This window comes from Camellia sinensis, chromosome 3 (genome assembly GCF_055761805.1).
Source record: "Camellia sinensis isolate YWXY chromosome 3, ASM5576180v1, whole genome shotgun sequence".
In the NCBI taxonomy this organism is placed as follows: Eukaryota; Viridiplantae; Streptophyta; class Magnoliopsida; order Ericales; family Theaceae; genus Camellia; species Camellia sinensis.
Genome location: NC_138963.1, coordinates 74,576,070 through 74,592,099, shown reverse-complemented (window position 1 = coordinate 74,592,099; position 16,030 = coordinate 74,576,070). Strand labels below are relative to the sequence as shown.

Here is a 16,030-nt window from a genome sequence, read left to right as displayed (position 1 = left end):
GAATATTCACAGCAATCGCACCAAAATCAACAATGAAACCTAAATAGAAAGTAAGGAAACATAATTAACTAGGGTTTTTCACTCAAATTCACTAAGAATCTGAGAATATTCATAGCAATTGCACCAAAATTAACAATGAAACCTAAATAGAAAGCAAGGCAACATGATTAACTAGGGTGTTTCACTCAAATTCACTAAGAATCTGAGAATATTCACAGCAATTGCACCAAAATCAACAATGAAACCTAAATAGAAAGCAAGGCAACATGATTAATTCGGGTTTTTCACTCAAATTCACTAAGAATCTGAGAATATTCACAGCAATCGCACCAAAATCAACAAAAAAACCTAAATAGAAAGCAAGCTAACATGATTAACAAGGGTTTTTCACTCAAATTCACTAAGAATCTAACAATATTCACAGCAATCGCACCAAAATCAACATTGAAACTTGAATAGAAAGAATGAGAACGTGATTAACTAGGGTTTTTCACTCAAATTCATTAAGAATCTGAGAATATTCACGGCAATCGCACCAAAATCAACATTGAAACCTAAACAGAAAGCAAGAAAACATGATTAACTAGAATTTTTCACTCAAATTCACTAAGAATTTGAGAATATTCACACTAATCGCACCAAAATCAACGATGAAACCTAAACAGAAAGCAAGGGAACATGATTAACTAGGGTTTTTCACTCAAATTCACTATGGATCTGAGAATATTCACAGCAGTCGCACCAAAATCAACATTGAAACCTAAATAGAAAGCAAGAGAACATAATTTTTGTGGCATTACAATCAATGTTCTCAGATTCACAAACAAAAACAAAAACAAAAGTTTCGAACTCAACATTCTAGCTGAAATGGAAATAAAAAACAAAAGGTTCGAAAATGAAACTTTCGAACTCAGCATTCAAGCTGAAATGGAAATGAAAAACAAAAGTTTCGAAAATGAAAGATTTTGCAAAAACTAGGGTTTAAGATACTTGAATCTTACTTATTTTCACCATTTTTGGTTTTCGGATGTTTGAATGTTTGATGATCTAGTTGTTTTTGTGAAATCTGAGACGAGATTGATGAAGAAAGATGAAATGTGAGGTGAAATTGATGAATGTGAGAATGAAATCTGCGAGGGTGAGAAATGGCGGGATGAACTGTGAATGAAATCGTGAATCTGCGATTTTTGTTTTGTGTTTTGATTTGGTAAGGGTAGTTTCGTCATATAAATGGATTATGGGACTTACTGGTTAAAAGTTTTTGAACTAGGACATAATGGACCGTTGTTTGCTAAAACGGGACTTACTTGTAAATTACCCTTTATTTTTTTAATTTATTTTATATTTTTTATAAGGGCAAATTACAAACACCCCTTGAGGTTTGGTGAAAATACAGATTCTCCCCTGAAGTTTGAGAAATTACATCACACCTCCTGAGGTTTATATTTTCATAACAAATTGCTCCTTGAGGTTTTTATTTTCATACAGATTCTCCCATAATTTTCCTTAATTTGTTATGAAAATTTGACCCTCAAGAGACAATTTATAATTTCTCAAATCTCAAAAAAATTTATATTTTTATCAAATCTCAATGGGGTTTGTAATTTGCCCTTTCTAAAACTATTTTAACCCAAAAATAAAAAAAAGACAAAAAAGAAGAGAGAGAGAAGGAAAAAAAAAAAAAACTCATATGCCAAACGAGGGCAATATAAAGCTCCATTGAAAGCTGAGTTCACGCTTTCCTCTTGTTCTTGGAAACCCTCACTGCATTCTCGCTTTTTCAGCCTTCTCTTCTCCTCCTCTCTCCAGATCATCGGCAAATACCGGAACCACCGAAAACAGCAACAACAACAACAATGGCTTCAGTGATGGTGGTGGAGCCGAAACCCTTACCCAATCCACCAGCAACCCTCCCAGCCATCCTCCCGGATCCCCACTCCAGCTCCGACGACGAAGACGACCTCTACAGCCGGCTGAAATCCCTGGAACGGCAACTGGAGTTCATCGAGATCCAAGAAGAGTACGTGAAGGACGAGCAGAAGAATCTGAAGCGCGAGCTCCTCCGTGCCCAGGAAGAGGTCAAGCGGATCCAATCTGTCCCCCTCGTCATCGGTCAGTTCATGGAGATGATTGATCAGAACAACGGTATTGTTGGTTCCACCACTGGCTCCAATTACTATGTCAGGATTCTCAGTACCATTAATCGCGAGCTTTTGAAGCCCTCTGCTTCTGTTGCCTTGCACCGCCACTCCAATGCCCTCGTTGATGTCTTGCCTCCGGAGGCTGATTCCAGTATTTCGCTGCTCAGCCAGTCCGAGAAGCCTGATGTTACCTATAATGTGAGTGTATATATATATATATATGTATAGTTGTTATCTTGATTAGACAACTCTCTGTTAGATTCAGATATTTCATAGAAATTGATTCTAGGGTTTTTGTGGTCATATGTTAGTATAGATATCTCTGAGCTAACTTGATTAGAGAACGCTTTGATTACGGTTTGAGGATATTTTGTAGTTGATTAGGAAATTAATTTTAGGGTTTCTGTGGTCATAGACTCGTATGTATATGTATATATAGTATAAATGATTTTTAATTGGTTAATTTCTCTATATAACTAACTTTTTATGCTCTATCAAGTATAGAGCATAACTAACTTTGAGGCACAAGTAGCATGACATCTGAGAATGTTTTTGGATTTGAATCTGATGTAAATCAACCTCATTCCACCCTAAAGCCAAGTCCCCCCATGAGTACCCTCTGGTTCTATATATCACTTTTTAGGAAAATGTAGAGATCTTGGAGTCCTTACAACTCTGAACTCTTATTTTTGGTCTCAATCAAGAAAAGCCCAACAGGGCAATGGGTTGTCACCAACCCTCGGATGACCTGGATGGATTGTTAGGGGTCGCCCTATCTCCTAACAATTCCAGCTAATCGCCAACATTGAGCGTGTGGCTATTTGGGCCAGCCACCATTGCCCATTCAAAGTTTGGAAGATCAAGACTTTGTACTAGGGCCAAGGTTTTAAAAAGTGACCGCAACCTACGTAATGGTTGTGGTGGTTACCACCACTCATTACAGTTGCTATAGTAGTGTGGCAGAAATTCACAATTGTAACAGTCTCCACCATTACGTAAAGGCTGGAACGGCCGTTACATTGTCGCTGCAACACTTTTATGGCTGTTATGACCATTACGCCCATTTTATTTAAATTTTTTTTTTTATATAAATTTTGTATATAATGCTATTTTCTCTTTTTATTTTTTGATTGCATAGAATTTACGTAAAAATTTCATCTATGAATGTTTTAAATGTCCAATATTCAAGTTTTATAAAATTTTATTACTTTTTCACTTAATTATATTTTGAATATTAACTTATATCTATTTCTCTTATTTTAAATTTATTAAACAAAATTTAGATTTTGTGTTACGTAAAACATTCTTACGTTGACATTTTGTATTTTAAACTTATGTTCATGATATTTTTATTTTTAATACTAAACATATTTCATTTTTTTTTCCTTAACAAATTGGAAGTCATCTATAAGTATAAAGTAAAGAAAATTAAATAAATTCAATAATAGAAAATTTTTCCATAGTGACTTAAAACTAATATAAAGATTAGTATATATATATATATATTGGATCATGTTTTAAAACTAAGCAAAAATATTTAAAATCATTTTGAACCTCACTAACGCTCTGTTTGTTTGTGCGGAAAGTATTTTCTAAAAAATATTCTGTATTTTTTGGTGTTTGGTACAATGAAAAACGAAAACCAATGGAAATATTTTCCATGGTCAACATAAAATGAGCGTATATAGGTAGAAAATGTTTTCCACTTTTAAAAGGCGGAAAATGTTCTCCAAACTAAAGTCTTACAAATATCACTACACTACCACTACCACTACCAATCTCACCTCCACGACCACACCATCACCACGGCCACCATCACCATTGCTATCACCCACACTACCACCCCGCCATCATGCCATCGCCTCCACCTCCACATTTGTTTCACTACACTATCACCAAACATAGAAAAAAAATTTCTCCAGAAAATATTTTTTGAAAATTTTTTTCCATAGAAAATGTTTTTCACCCAAACAAACGGAACGTAAATGTGATTATGAAATAAAAACATATGTATTGATATGTTTTTTTAAAGTTGTGCGAAGAACTAAAAAAATCCACAGTTCCTATTGCGGCCAACATTACGATACGACCGTTGCACCTCACAACTGCGTCAATGCTACTGTTACCGTTACGGTAACTGCCACCATTATTTAAAACCTTGACTAGAACCTTAACCAGTTTCATATCTGTGCTTTTAGTTTGTTTCTTGGGTTTGCCCTTTGCTTTGACAATTTTGCCTTTTTGGGGTATTACCTTTTGGGGGAGCAATAGTACATGATTTTTGCAGGGGTTGCCCCTTGTAGCTAGGTTGCTGGAAGGAATCACAGGTTTGATCCTGGCAAGGTTGAGGTCGTGGGATCCATCTTCGTGAATATCATTTGCTTTCCTCTTAGTGGACAAACTTTGAGCAACATTTTATAGGGTTTAGATTCATCAACAGTCTTCTCGGGCTCATATTTGGGCTTAATTATTCTATTTGGAGATTTCTTGTTGAGCCTATGATTATAGAGGTATTATTAATGCATAATGACCTTGGGCTATCTGGGGGTTCTGTAACAAAGTAGGGCTGGGATTGGGCCAGGTCTAGGATTAATTGGTTGAAATATGGAGATCAGAACACAACTTTTTCTCATTCTACGGCAACTTAGAGAAGGTGGTGCAATCAAGTTCTTAAGCTTAAAACAAAAAGGGTGATTTTTTATCTTCAGACGTGGATATTAATGATCATCTGCTATTCTATTTTTCCAATATGTTTAGTGGCATGGTATAGAGAAACTTCAAAGAAATTTTTAGAGTGGTGGCTCTGATGTTGTTTGATGATATGAATTTTGAGCTTACCAAACCCGTTGCACATGTAGAAGTGAAGAAGGCAATTTTTCAATTGGGTTCTTCAAAGGTTCCTCGACCTAATGGCCATCTTGGCTTGTTTTATCAACAATATGGGAGAAAATAGTCCCTAATGTGTGCAAGGTCGTGAGAAGCTTTTTTCATGTGTATTTTTTTGATAGTATTAAACCAAACCAATCTTGCTCTTATTCCAAAGGTGAATGCTTCTGAATCCCATACACAATACCACCCAATTAGCCTTTGCAATTTTAATTTGAAAATTATTGCCAAGATCCTGGCTAATAGGCTTAAGAAGATCCTCAACCACATCGTAACCCCAAACCAAGCAGCGTTGGTTCCACGTAGAATGATCCAAGATAGCATTATCATAGCCTATGAAGCTTTTCATTAATCTTAAGAAGAAAGTAAAATTTGCTGATATGGCTATTATGCTGGACTTCAACAAAGCCTATGACAGGTTTCAATGGGAGTTTTTTGCTCAAGTTATGAGGAAAATCGGTATTATTTCTGGCTGGATCCAATGGCTTATGGAAATTATGATCACTGTCCGTTTCCTTTTCAGTCCAAGTTAATGGGGATAAATGGGTTCCATTCTTGCCATCAAGAGGGATAAAGCAATGAGATCCTTTAGTTGTTGATGTTCTTTCTAAATTTATATCCTATAAGTTGATAAGCCAAGAGATCTCAGAAGTCAAAATTACCAGAAGCTAGTCAATCTTATCCCATCTATTTTTTGCTTATGATGCTACCGTGTTTATTAAAGCTAATGTTCAAAAGTGTAGGAAGTTGATGGATCTTTTTAAATTGTATAGTGAAGCCTCTAGGAAACTAACCAACTTTGACAAATTAGGTATTGACTTCTTTACTAATATCTCTAGTGATGTCAATAAGTCTGCCTGTGATCTGTTTTAGATTCCTCAACTTGAGCCTGATGCAAAATAATTGGGTCTGCCCACTTTCTGGTGAAAAAATAAAGCTGAAGCCTTTGATTTTATGGTGGAAAAAAGCTTTGAATTAAATTTAGGGTTGGAAACAAAAGCTTCTCTCTCACACAGGTTGTGAAACTTTGATCAAATCGGTTGTTCAAGCCCTTATTGCCTATGTTATGGCATGTTTTTTGCTGCCAAACTCAACTCCTACATTAGCATGTTCTAGTGAAGGGGTGGCATTCAAGGGAAAGGAGTCCATTGGATAAATTGGGATAGTCTTTCCAAAGCAAAGTTTCAATGGGGATTTGGCTTTGGAGACATGAGATCTTTCAAACTGGCCCTGTTGGCGTGTGAAGAATGGAGGATTCTGCAGTCTCCAAATTCTTTCTGGGGTGCTTGAAGGCATCTAAGTACAAATTTTCTGGTAGCCTCTAAAGGAACTAAAGCCTCTTAGCTATGGTGTAGTTTGCTCCAAGGGTGGGATCTGCTTGCTAAAGCCTCTTAGTTATTGTTCATTTTTTGGCATTTTCTCAAGCAATGTCAAATAAAATGCCAGAGAGAGACCTTGAACTAAATTTAGCACAAAATTTAACATTACTAAAATTTGGCTGAGTGATATAACAAATTGTTGGAGGGGAAAAAATTTGAGCTTGTCAAACTTTGGCAATGACAACTCAAATGGCAGCCATTGGAGTTGCTCTTATATACTATATATTTTAGGTATATATGTTTCTGTCAAAAGACCAGGGGATCAGGAGCACACACTGCAGTAGCCCCACACTATTAGGTTGGGCCAACCTGGATCGTAAAATACCACTGTGACACTTACCTGATGAAAATCCTTTCTCATTTGCCGGCTCCCTTCACTGCTAGTATTATACCTATCAGTATTTAGCACACTGCCACTATGCCCATACGTAATATACAACCTATAAATTGCCCTCTTTTTGGCCAGGTGTGGAACAAGAAATTTTTTATGAGGCCTAAACTAAAATTGTAAAAAAGAATTGAATGAACTCCTTATTGGCTTCAAGATGCATTTAGACTAGGAAGCATGGATACTGATACGGGATACAGATACGATACAATGCGGATACGGCGATACGACAAAATTGAAAAATTAGGATACGGGTATAGCGGGGATACGTTCGTAAAAAATATTATTTTTACAATTTTTAGTAATGTAGCATGCATAAAAATAAAACTTAAAGCAAAAGACAACTTAATAAAAAAGAAAGATTCCTATAAAGCTACGAAAAATTCTGAAAATTTAAATTTAACAAAAAAAGTCTCAAAATTCACCTAATAACACAAATTTTGAAAATTTAAATTTTAAATAAAAGAGTAAAAAAAAAAAGAGTCAAAACTATCATCCTAATAACTCAATTTTTACTCAAATTTTATTTTAATTTCATAGATTTCAATTTTTACCTAAAATTTAAATGATGTTATGATGGAAGGGGTACATTAAAATACAAGAAGGAAGCGTGCAGACTTTACTATAATTATTTAAAAAGTGAGGGATCAATTGTAAAAATTGGTTAAATTAAAAGATGATAAAAGGGTAATCAAAATATCATCCTAATAACTCAATAAAAAAGAGTCACGTGAATAACTCTCACATGGGTGAGTCAAAAACACAAGAAAAAAAGAAAAAAGAAAAATCAAAACAGGAACTAGGAGAGAGAGAGAGAGAGAGAGAGAAAGAGAGAGAGATCGAATGAGAGGGAGAGGGAGAGGGAAAGGGAGTGAGTGAGATCGAGTGAGAGGGAGACAGAGAGAGAGACTGTGAGATTGAGCAAGAGGGAGAGAGAGAGAGGAAGCGAAAGGGAGAGGGAGAGGGAGCGGGAGAGAGGACGAACCTGATCGACGACTTCTCGTCCTCCTTGCTGCTGTCTGCTGTTCGTGAACCTTCCTCGCGATAGAGACGACGACGACTCCTCTTACTGCTGCTGTTCGAACCTAGGGCTTGAAAGTTGGTTGATTTTTTTGTTTTATTTTACATTACTTTTGTTATATTACAATTTGACCTCTAGTATAAGGTTTTTAAATTATATTTTTGCCCCGCCGTATCCCGAAAGTATCTTGAAGTATCCTTACGTATTCCAAACGTATCCGAAATTCAAAAAATTAAAAAAAATATATATGGGATACTTCTTTGCCGTATTTGATACATATCACACTGTATCGGATGCGTATCCGTATACAATACGTATCCGACACGCGTACGGAGCCTATTTCGGAGTATCCGTGCTTCATAGCATTTAGATGACTTGTTTGAAAATGACCACCCTATTGTAGACTTTTTTTTGTTCTTGTCATCTGTGGCAATTTGTTCTTGTCTCAATTGTATTTTCAATCCATTGTAATACAATTGTTTTTCATTGAAATTTGTTCCTGTTACTTTGGGTATTTTCAATCCGTTTGAATACATTAAGTTTGGGAAATTCTTGTTTGTGTTTCCTCCTACCATCTCTTCTTTCTAACTTAAAACCCTTGGGAGATTTTAAGTTCTCTTCATTGAGGCAAGCAAAGAACCATGAAGCTTTTATCCCCTTGGGCCGTGCATAATCTTATGTTTGGAGCTTAGAAGATCATCCTAAACAGCTAGATGACCTCCTAAATCTTCTCAACTACTTCTGTTGGTGGGTGCTAGACTGACTCTCTTATCCCCTTGGGGCTTGCATAATCTCCTATTTATAAGTCAAAAGATCATCCAAAACAACTAGATAACCTTTTGAATCTTCTCAACTGCTTTTGTTGGTGGGGTACTAGATTGACTCTCTTATCCCCTTGGGGCTTGCGTAATCTCCTGTTTAGAAGTCAGAAGATCATCCTAAACAGCTAGATGACCTCCTAAATCTTCTCAACTACTTTTGTTGGTGGGGTGCTAGACTAACTCTCTAGTTGCCACATGTCCTATGAACAAGATTTGAGGCCCAAATATCTCGAACACGTGCTGAATTATCTCCTGTGTTGAATTTGTTAATTTGCAGGAGTAATAGTTGTTGCCACTTTTTGGCCGTTGAATCATAGGTAGTGGAACTCCAAATGTGATGTGGATGAATGACATGTGTCATAACCACCAGACCAAATCTCAAGATTATAGCTCCATGGTGGTTTAAATGGAATAATGGTCAATAACTATCTCCTAAAATATAGGAACACATTTTGCTGCAGATAATATCTCAACCTATTTCCCATATATTAGGAATCAACCACTATCATTATCTGATAAGTATACTTGATGAAACTACCAAGTACCTTCACTTTCATGGGTCACTCGTGCCATGTGTTACCTTTTGATTTCGAAAAATCACTTTAGAGATGCTTCATCAAACTTTTCAAATCTAAAAATTTACTAGAGCTACCATGTACATCCATTTATTTGCATGACCAATGTTACGTGGAATTATCTGACAAGGTGGTCATTTTCGATACAAACACAAGCATATAAGTTTTTATTTTTTGTAAAACTTTTCATTTAAAACAACAATAAATATGAATAAAAGCATTTATATTGCAACACCATAATTAAAAGTATACAACTTTTTCATTTGTAAAAATTAAATTCATGAACAAGCAATTCATATCACATTTACTGTAATAAAAATGTAAACACAAGAAATCAAAGAAAATTAAAAATTAATAAATGTACCAAGTATTGGTGTAACTAATGTTGAGCAATGAAGAGTTAGATTGCAAATTGACACAGCCAATGAGTACAAGGAAGGTACAATCATTGATGACCAATTTGAAGATTGAGAGAAATTCGAGTCACGCACTGTGAAAGAGTCAAATACACGGGTAAGATTGAATGTGAAGAGTTAGAGACGATAGGAATCTTTATCCGGTAAAAGTCTAGAGAGATAGAGAGTGCTGAGAAAGTTGGAACACCATAGGTTGGTCTTACCAGGATAATTTGTCAAAATACATCAAGGTGTTGAAAAAAAAACTTTTTGTCTGAGCTTATAGATATTGATGCAGACTATAAGAAGCTCAGTGAAGGCTAAATTCAAAGAAGCGGCGATATTGGAAAATTGGAATGGTTTTAAAGAGGAATCGATAAGAACCATACATAATCATGTTTCTAGTATTATTATAATCCTATTATGATTATTTTTATGTTTCTAGAATGAGAGGTGTTTTGATAATTTTATATTTGCTGACATGGGCAGTAGGGGTCACCCATGGGTTGTCTTATAGGTCAAGTTATTTAATTAGTTTTTGTTTATGTTTCTTATTTGGTTGTCAAAGATATTTAAGCAGTTTTCTTTTTTGGTTATAGTTGGTTTAGGAAGTCTCTAAAGTCTATATAAAGTTATGTAATGCTTCTAAATTTGATAGAATTAATATTTTAGAGAATTTTAAGAGCTTTTGAAGTTTCTTTATGGATTGTGTGATGCCTAAGGAATTCTAGGAGTAATTCATATGCCTATCTTCTTCTCTTCTTTCTTTTTCTTTTCTGTTTCAATTTATTATTCTTGGATTACTATTCACAGCCCTTGAAAAGTGCACTTTTCAACCTCAAAATCCCATCCAATCACCCCCAAATTAACCCTAATCCCTTCGCCTACCTATTAGCCTTTAATTTAACCCTAAAAACACTAAAGTACCCACTGTTTACGCTGTCAAAGAGCCTCTGTTTTGAAAATCCAGCACTCTCCTAGATCACATATAGTTCTAAGTTCTATATAATTGATTTTCACTTCAAATGCTGATTCTTTGATCCAAAGAATTTTAAGGGTTTTGTATCCCAATTTGCCCTATCTATTCTTTCCATGTGGCATGGCATTTTGGCATATTCAAATTTTATTTACTCTAAACCCTTCATAGTTTTCTTTCCTCCCTTTACATTCATTTGTTTTTATTATCATGCTAATTTATTGATTGAGTTATAGAAGCTTACTGTATTTCTATGTAATTCTTTTTCTTTAATGCAAATTTGTTCCACTGCCAGGTGATTTACCATTTCATATCTTATTTTATAAACATAGGACTTCACAAAATTTGGAATAGTTAGACATATCACTATGCCACCAATACCATTTTTTTTATACTCTTGTTCATACCCTCACATGTAATTAAGTATTGGTTTGATGTCTAATGTCTATAGTAATGTTGATGTTGACGCTCTCTTATGGATCAATTATCAAAATATTCAAATATGTGAAATGTAATGCTTTTTTGTAGAACCACTAGTGAGTGGAGTGCACGTAAAATAGCCTATGAAAAAGGTATTGATGCTTAGGTAAAGAAATATAGAAGGTTACAAGCATGGTTGTTAGAATCTTGTGATTCATATGATTCTTTCAACCAAAAAGATTTGAGTTGTATTGTCGAATCTTAAATTGAGTGATCGTACGATTCATTTGTGATTCACTATGATTCATTGTGATTTTCTACGATTTACTACAATTCAATTCTGTTTGCATAATGCATGAAACAGCGTTATTTTCACAAAACAAAAGGGATATCAATTAATCGTATTGGTATACATGGTTTTATATGTATATACATATAAATTAAGTTGTATTGATATTTATTTCATTTTATACACTTTTTTTAATATGTATATATATACTTATATATTATGCTAAATATTGTGAATCTTGCAATTCATGATTTGCTATTCACTATTTTGGCAAAATGATTCATGATTTGACAACAATGATTACAAGTGGAAGATTTGGTCAAAGTTTGAACCTAAATGTAAAATGCTACACTCAAGTATAATGTACATTTTTCTCTATTTGCACACTTGGATGAAATGTTTTCTGCAATAGAAATAGAATCGAGCACTTCAAATTCCAATTTATCTATAGCATTGCCGCCACATTTAGCGAGACTATTTTGCGACCACCTCCACTTTCTAGACCTGGCAACTATACCCACTTAAGGCACCACATTTTCTCTGGCCACCTTTTTTTTTTTGCAAAACATCGTTGCCGTATCCTCAACATTAGCTTTGATTTTGGTATTGTGACTACGGCCTCTATGCTGTCTATTATTACTTGGATGGGTTTGATCTTGGGAGAATTACGGATAAGTCGTGCTTTTTCCTTAAAAGTACACCAGGAGTCCTATAAACTTTTTTAATGACCATGAAGTTCAACTTATTTATTTATTTATCCAATGAAGTTCTAAATTCAATAAAATTCCTCATTTATCCTTCTTGTAGTTTAATTACACAATGAGATACATAATTAAAATGGATAGTAAATAAAAAAAACAAAGTAAAAAATATTTAGTCATATCCTATAAATTTATTTTTTAAATGCTGTTTTCATGATGTTTAGACAAAAAAAAATATTAATTAGCATCATGAAAATAGTATTTAAAAAGTAAATTTATAGGATATGACTAAATATTTTTTCCTTTGTGATTTTGTTTACCATCTATTTTATTTATTTATCTCATTGTGTGGTTAAACTATAAGATGGATAAATGAGGAATTTTATTGGATTTAGCACTTAAATTGGACAAGTTTTAAAAGCAGAACTTATTGGTCAGTAGAAAGTTTGTAAGATTACTTTTAAGAAAAAAAGTACAATTTTCTCTTCGATCTTTTATTAAGAAGGTCAATGTTGTTGACTGCTCTATGGCCAACTTGCCACAGGTCAGAGTGACACAGTAAATTTTCGGGCTGGCGGTTTGCTGTGCCTCTTATGAAGTGGTCTAAGAACTGTAGTTCTATTATTCATAGGTGATCTATGTAATTGATTGTCCAGTGAAAAAAAAAAGAAAAGAGTAATTGGTTGTTAAGTACTCAAGTATTTAGTATTGTTAGTTTGTGCACCGCTTGTATGTTTCCCTTCCTTTATGTACTCTAGCTCCTTTTTTTCAATGATTTGGTTTCTTGTCAAATTTCTTCCCTCCCTCATCTCTTCTTGTGGTTTTGCCAGGATATTGGAGGTTGTGATATTCAAAAGCAGGAGATCCGTGAAGCTGTTGAGTTACCTTTGACTCATCATGAATTATATAAACAAATTGGAATAGATCCTCCTCGGGGTGTTTTACTCTATGGCCCACCCGGCACTGGTAAAACCATGTTAGCTAAGGCTGTTGCTAATCATACAACCGCTTCCTTCATTAGAGTTGTTGGCTCAGAATTTGTTCAGAAGTATTTGGGCGAGGTATGCTCTAAAGTTTCTCTTTATAACTGGTATTTTCTTTTTGTGTGCATTGTACACTGCAGCCACCATCACCATCACTTAATTGTTAGCAAGATCACTACCGCAATGAGTTGCTACCATTCCCATGTATTATTATTGGACTCCATATACTTCTATTTATAGTGTTATATTCATATTCAATTTAAGGAAGAATTGGTTCTGAAGTGCCCAATATAAATGTTAGGGCTAAAATTCTACACATTAACAAAATGTACCAATTCTGCAAATCTAAGGTAGCGTTTGGTAGAGTTTTAGAATTATGATTTGAGAAAGAGTTGTATTTTGAGTTTGTGAGTTTTAGAATTATGATTTGAGTGTGGAAAATTTGTTTGGTTATGAGTTTTAAAAAGAATTTTGAATTGAGTTTGAAATTTTTGATGTGGCATATGATATTTGATTTAAAAACTTATAACTCATAACCAAACACGACCCAAAATTCTATTCGAAACTCATAAATTTTTTTTAAAAAAAATTTGAAAATATTTTTTATTTAAAATATAAAAAATAACAGGTGCTAAAAAAAAAAAAAAAGCCACCAGTTCCGGTCAACCGGCGAGACGTCCGGGGGATGACCGGGTAGACGTGTTTTGAAAAGTGGGTATGGAATCAATTTTTGAAAGCTCGAACTAAACACTACACTCAAACTAAGGAGTGGAATCAACTTTTCAAAGCCTCACCAAACACAGCCTAAGATTCTCAATTCTTAGAATAAGAAATCAGTGGACCAATTCTAAAGCAATTAAAAAAATGCACCCTAGAAGTTGTGAAGTGTGAACCCTACATGTTGGTTAATTCTTGGAAGATTTATACCCAATTTGTAGATATATTTTGCTGGGTATTCTAGCATCTACTTTGTTGTTCTTATAAACAAAAATGTAATGGAAATGTGGAGTTTGACATGTGGTTTAATATGACTTGCAACCGCACTTGTTCATGGAAAATGATGTCACATGTGTGGGTTGCTGATAAAAAAAAAATGTCACATGTGTGGACCTTTTTGTCTGCAGTTTAGTTTGCTTCTTACACCACACTTTAGTATTAAGATCTTTAGCATTTCCTGTTCCCTGCGTGTTTATTTATTTTGGAAAAAAAATGCTTATAATTGATTGCACCATTTCTTGGATGGTAATTACTATTTTGCTTTTCCTGAAGTACTTAATTTTTTCTCAAACTTTGTGCAGGGCCCTCGAATGGTTCGTGATGTTTTCCGCCTTGCCAAAGAAAATGCCCCTGCAATTATCTTCATCGATGAGGTGGACGCTATCGCCACTGCTAGGTTTGATGCTCAGACTGGAGCTGACAGAGAAGTTCAGCGAATCCTCATGGAACTCTTGAATCAGGTAGGGTAATGAGCTGTGAACTCTGGTGTGCCTGAAGGACCAACTTCATATATGCAAAACTATGGCTTTGGGTTTAGAGGATCTTTGCATGATGATTGAACACATACAATGCTCTTCAAACCTGGATGTTACATGTTCTCTTGCTGACCTTTGTGTTTAATATATGTGTAGATGGATGGGTTTGACCAAACAGTGAATGTTAAGGTTATAATGGCAACAAATCGAGCAGACACTTTAGACCCTGCACTTTTGCGTCCTGGAAGGCTTGACCGTAAGATTGAATTTCCTCTGCCGGATAGACGGCAGAAGAGGCTTGTTTTTCAGGTTAGTCTTGGGTTACACATCATTAGTATTGTCATATTTGCTGTTTTTTTTTATTTTTATTTTTTATTTTTTTTATTTAGGGGGCAGCACTTAAATGTTTATGGTTGTTATGAGTTCTCCCCCTCACCCCTTGGGCGAAAAAAAAATTATGTTAGGTTCTATACGAGATTTCATTGACCTTAGCTGCTCTTTTGCCAACTAGATGGGCTTTTACTGTTTCCCTTGCAGGTTTGCACTGCCAAAATGAATTTAGGTGATGAGGTTGACTTGGAGGACTATGTTTCTCGACCAGATAAAATCAGTGCTGCTGAGGTTAGTTGATTTTATCTTTATGTAATTTTTGGTTGAAAAATAAATTGAGAAAGCTATTCTATTGCTGTACTTTTATAACCATCGAAGAGGGCTTTCTTTTTGCCTGTTGAAGATGTTCATTATCTTGGATTATGCATTTGTTTACACCTTACAGTGTTCTGCAAGATCATTTTGGTTTTAAGCATGGTAATGTGAGACTGCCTGAAAAACTCGGTTTCACCATTGTGATTTTCTTTGTACAGATTGCAGCTATTTGTCAAGAAGCAGGGATGCATGCAGTCCGAAAGAATCGGTATGTCATATTTCCAAAGGACTTTGAAAAGGGTTACAGAACCAATGTAAAGAAGCCTGATACCGATTTTGATTTCTACAAATGATGATAAATCTCAAGTAGACTTGGACATTTTGCCATTCACTCCCGGAGCATGTTCTGTTAAATCTAACATCTGTGATTCTGTCATCCATTTAGCCACCAAATTGCTCCTTTTTTTTATTAAAAAAAAAAATTGTTTATATATATTTTTAATGCTGAAATTTGTCTGCTTCCTAAATGCGCTTTCAGAAGGCATTTAGAGGGTGGTTATGGATGATTTTTTTGGCATAATTGTTCGAAAGCTTTCTTTACCTTTGCTCATATCTTATTGGAATTTTATTTTTTATGCTTCATATTTGCTGGCTTAATTGAGATCTCAATTTTGGTGCGTGTGATGTGTTGGGAATAAATGTAATGTGATCGTGAAGATAATTCTTATAGGTGCAATGTGTAGGTGGTATTTTCGCATTTGTATCCTCTCCACAGGAAACGGAGAGGTCGAGTTGAGCAAGTTCTTGTCACAAATAAAATTAAAAATGAGTGATCATGATAATTTACCTGTCATTAGAAGCATGGTTGGCAACACTTTTAGGAACTTTAAAAATCATGGTCGCTCAGTTTTTATGCATGTGACTAAGATGATCCAAAT

The 16,030-nt window shown here is 34.8% G+C and overlaps 1 protein-coding gene across 1 annotated transcript; it reads left to right on the top strand.

Moving 5' to 3' along the window:
• The first annotated feature begins 1,646 nt into the window (after positions 1 to 1,646).
• On the top strand, positions 1,647 to 15,734 carry LOC114279389 (26S proteasome regulatory subunit 6B homolog). Its single transcript, XM_082920079.1, has 6 exons — positions 1,647 to 2,339; positions 12,823 to 13,053; positions 14,274 to 14,432; positions 14,604 to 14,756; positions 14,985 to 15,068; positions 15,311 to 15,734. The coding sequence occupies exons 1-6, from the start codon at positions 1,857 to 1,859 to the stop codon at positions 15,443 to 15,445; spliced, it is 1,245 nt and encodes a 414-aa protein (XP_082776205.1). The 5' UTR covers positions 1,647 to 1,856; the 3' UTR covers positions 15,446 to 15,734.
• Positions 15,735 to 16,030: the final 296 nt, after the last annotated feature.